Source organism: Buceros rhinoceros, unplaced genomic scaffold, assembly GCF_000710305.1.
Source record: "Buceros rhinoceros silvestris isolate BGI_N320 unplaced genomic scaffold, ASM71030v1 scaffold38345, whole genome shotgun sequence".
NCBI lineage: Eukaryota > Metazoa > Chordata > Aves > Bucerotiformes > Bucerotidae > Buceros > Buceros rhinoceros.
This window is the reverse complement of record NW_010411787.1, coordinates 1-2,273: the sequence shown is the minus strand read 5'-3', so window position 1 is coordinate 2,273 and position 2,273 is coordinate 1. Positions and strand designations below refer to the sequence as shown.

General features: G+C 38.5%; 1 protein-coding gene across 1 annotated transcript in view; it reads right to left on the bottom strand.

Moving 5' to 3' along the window:
* Nucleotides 1-1,293, bottom strand: part of TRAPPC6B (trafficking protein particle complex 6B) — a gene marked incomplete at its 5' end in the record, with an annotated part of 2,471 nt that extends 1,178 nt beyond the window's left edge. The window contains 2 exons of the mRNA XM_010136129.1: nucleotides 469-552; nucleotides 1,176-1,293. Coding sequence (XP_010134431.1) covers nucleotides 469-552; nucleotides 1,176-1,293 — 202 coding nt within the window. The remainder of the gene's footprint in view (nucleotides 1-468; nucleotides 553-1,175) is intronic.
* Nucleotides 1,294-2,273: the final 980 nt, after the last annotated feature.

The following is a 2,273-nucleotide window of genomic DNA, read 5'->3' as shown; positions in this document are numbered from 1 at the left end:
CAGAGCTCACAGTACAGATTTCTCTTGTTAAAGGCACCACCTTGAGTCGCTTGTTTCTACTTCCACTACACATCTAGGAACTTAATAACTTTAAAGCAATTATTCCCAAGACTTGGCTGAAATTAGCAACTGGTATTAAAGTCAATGAAGGAGAAACTACCTGCCAAATACTTCTCAGAAATTTTAAAACAGCTTCTGAAAGCACAAAGAGAAAGAAATTGTGTGATAGTGGCATATCAGCTCCTGCCATCCAGTAACTCAAACATGACAACAGCAAGTTTCATGACAACTACGACCCCTTGAGCTATAGATGTTCTGAAACAAGGTACGTATTAAAAAGCACACGTTTTGGAGATGAAAAGTTAGCTGCCCTTTGGAATAGTTTGTATCCGTTCAATTACAATATTTAAAGTTATTACGAATAGATCAAGATAATTCAAATCAAATTCGGACAAAAATGAAGGGTACCTTTGGCGCGTGCTCTAAATACTGCTTTCCTGCAGACATTTGTGTCAAGAGACGAAACTTATTGTCCTGAAGGACGTAAATACCCTGTTTGGAAAAAGTAAGAAAGGTTTTTAGTTGAATATGCAGTAATATGTAATCAACATTTTATGTGAAGGGATTTGATTTGTAGAGACAATATAAATGTTCTGAGGTTGCAAAATGAAATTTTAAATTAAGGTGTATGTAAGTTTAAACTATTATTTACTTACACGAAATATCAAAACAAGGTAATTGTTATCGATTAAAGTTATTACTGGATAGGCAGCTCAGTGACATCTATTTCAATAGACGTTAAGACTATCACTTTCTCATTCTAGTCCTTCCCTAAAATTTATTGGGCGGTACATAAAAAAGCTCCTGTTTAAATGTTAATCCATCGTAACCTTTACTGTCCTGTCAGTCTGTAACTCTGCAACAGCCCATATGAAATTCATAGCATTTAGTCTTTTCAACCAGGGTGGCAATAAAGACTTGACGAGCAATTATTAAATTGTATTCTGAAGCTACTCACCGACATGAATCTTAAAAACCTACTTTTGAAACAAACCAAACAAATAACATTTGGGGTTTCATATCAGGTTATTAATTCTAGACCCAGAAAAAATCCACTAGTAACTCAAAACCATCACTGATTTTGTACATTAAATCTTATTCTACAGCATCAGTACCTGATGATTAGTCCTTAGGTTATCTATTTGTTTTTTGAATACAGTTGTCCAAAAATCTTTGCAAATGAACTTCATAATATCTAATTCATCCTTGAACCTGGCAGTATCTTTTGTAAACCTAGGAGATAAGTGAGAAATGCATCAATAATGAAGGTGCACACAACCTGACCGATTACACAGAAAAAAAATACCAAAAAAAAGTGGTACTATGCAGACTGGTTTTGAGGCTGTTAGAAAAATTAGTTTTCCAAGCACTGCACAGTATCATTCATCAAATATTTTAAGAGCAACACAGTGTTATCTTAATACCTGCAAGATGACAGCAGAAGAAATGGTTTTAATTATGTGATTATTGAAGAGAGTTGAAGTACAAAAAGATGCAAAGCACTTCACTCCTCAACTAAACACTCAAATACAAAAGAAACAAGAAGCTCACCCCTATACTACTGCTTGGAAGGAGTGCTCCAAATATGCAAAAAGCCCAGTAACACACAGGAACAAACATGTAAAACTTGTTCCTGATTCCCCAAAAGGGACCTCTTGCTGATTTATCTCCCTTTATCCTCCTTGTCTTTATCTGGCCCTAAAGCCTGACTTCAGAAGCTCCAGAGTCTCCACTCGACCTCAGAACAAGGGTGCAGCAAATCATCGTGCATCCCCAAAGGGCCTGGGAAACAAGGAGGCAACACGCTGGGTCGCGAAGTTCCAGGGGCTGAGAGCGCTTTACAAAAACGAAATGCAGGAGTAGCCAATCAAAATTATGTTTAAGAAAGAAATTAGAGAATGAAATCATGAAACATACCTTAAGTATGAACATTGCCAAAGTATGTCTACACAAAGTGCGATCAGAAAGGATTGAAAATATTAGAAGTAACCATATACCCTGTCTCTGTTCTCATGAGGAAAAGCACTGGGCAAATACACGCTCCCAAGCCGTCCTGTGGCACTGAAACACAGGCCCCCGCAAGAAAAATACGCCAGAAGAGAGGATGCCTGAACGTGGACTAAGAGGAACACGCCCGCAGCATGACCCTCCGCCCAGCCAAGGCAGCAAGCATCCTCCCACAGCGCGGGCCAATACCCCTGCCCGCAACCGGC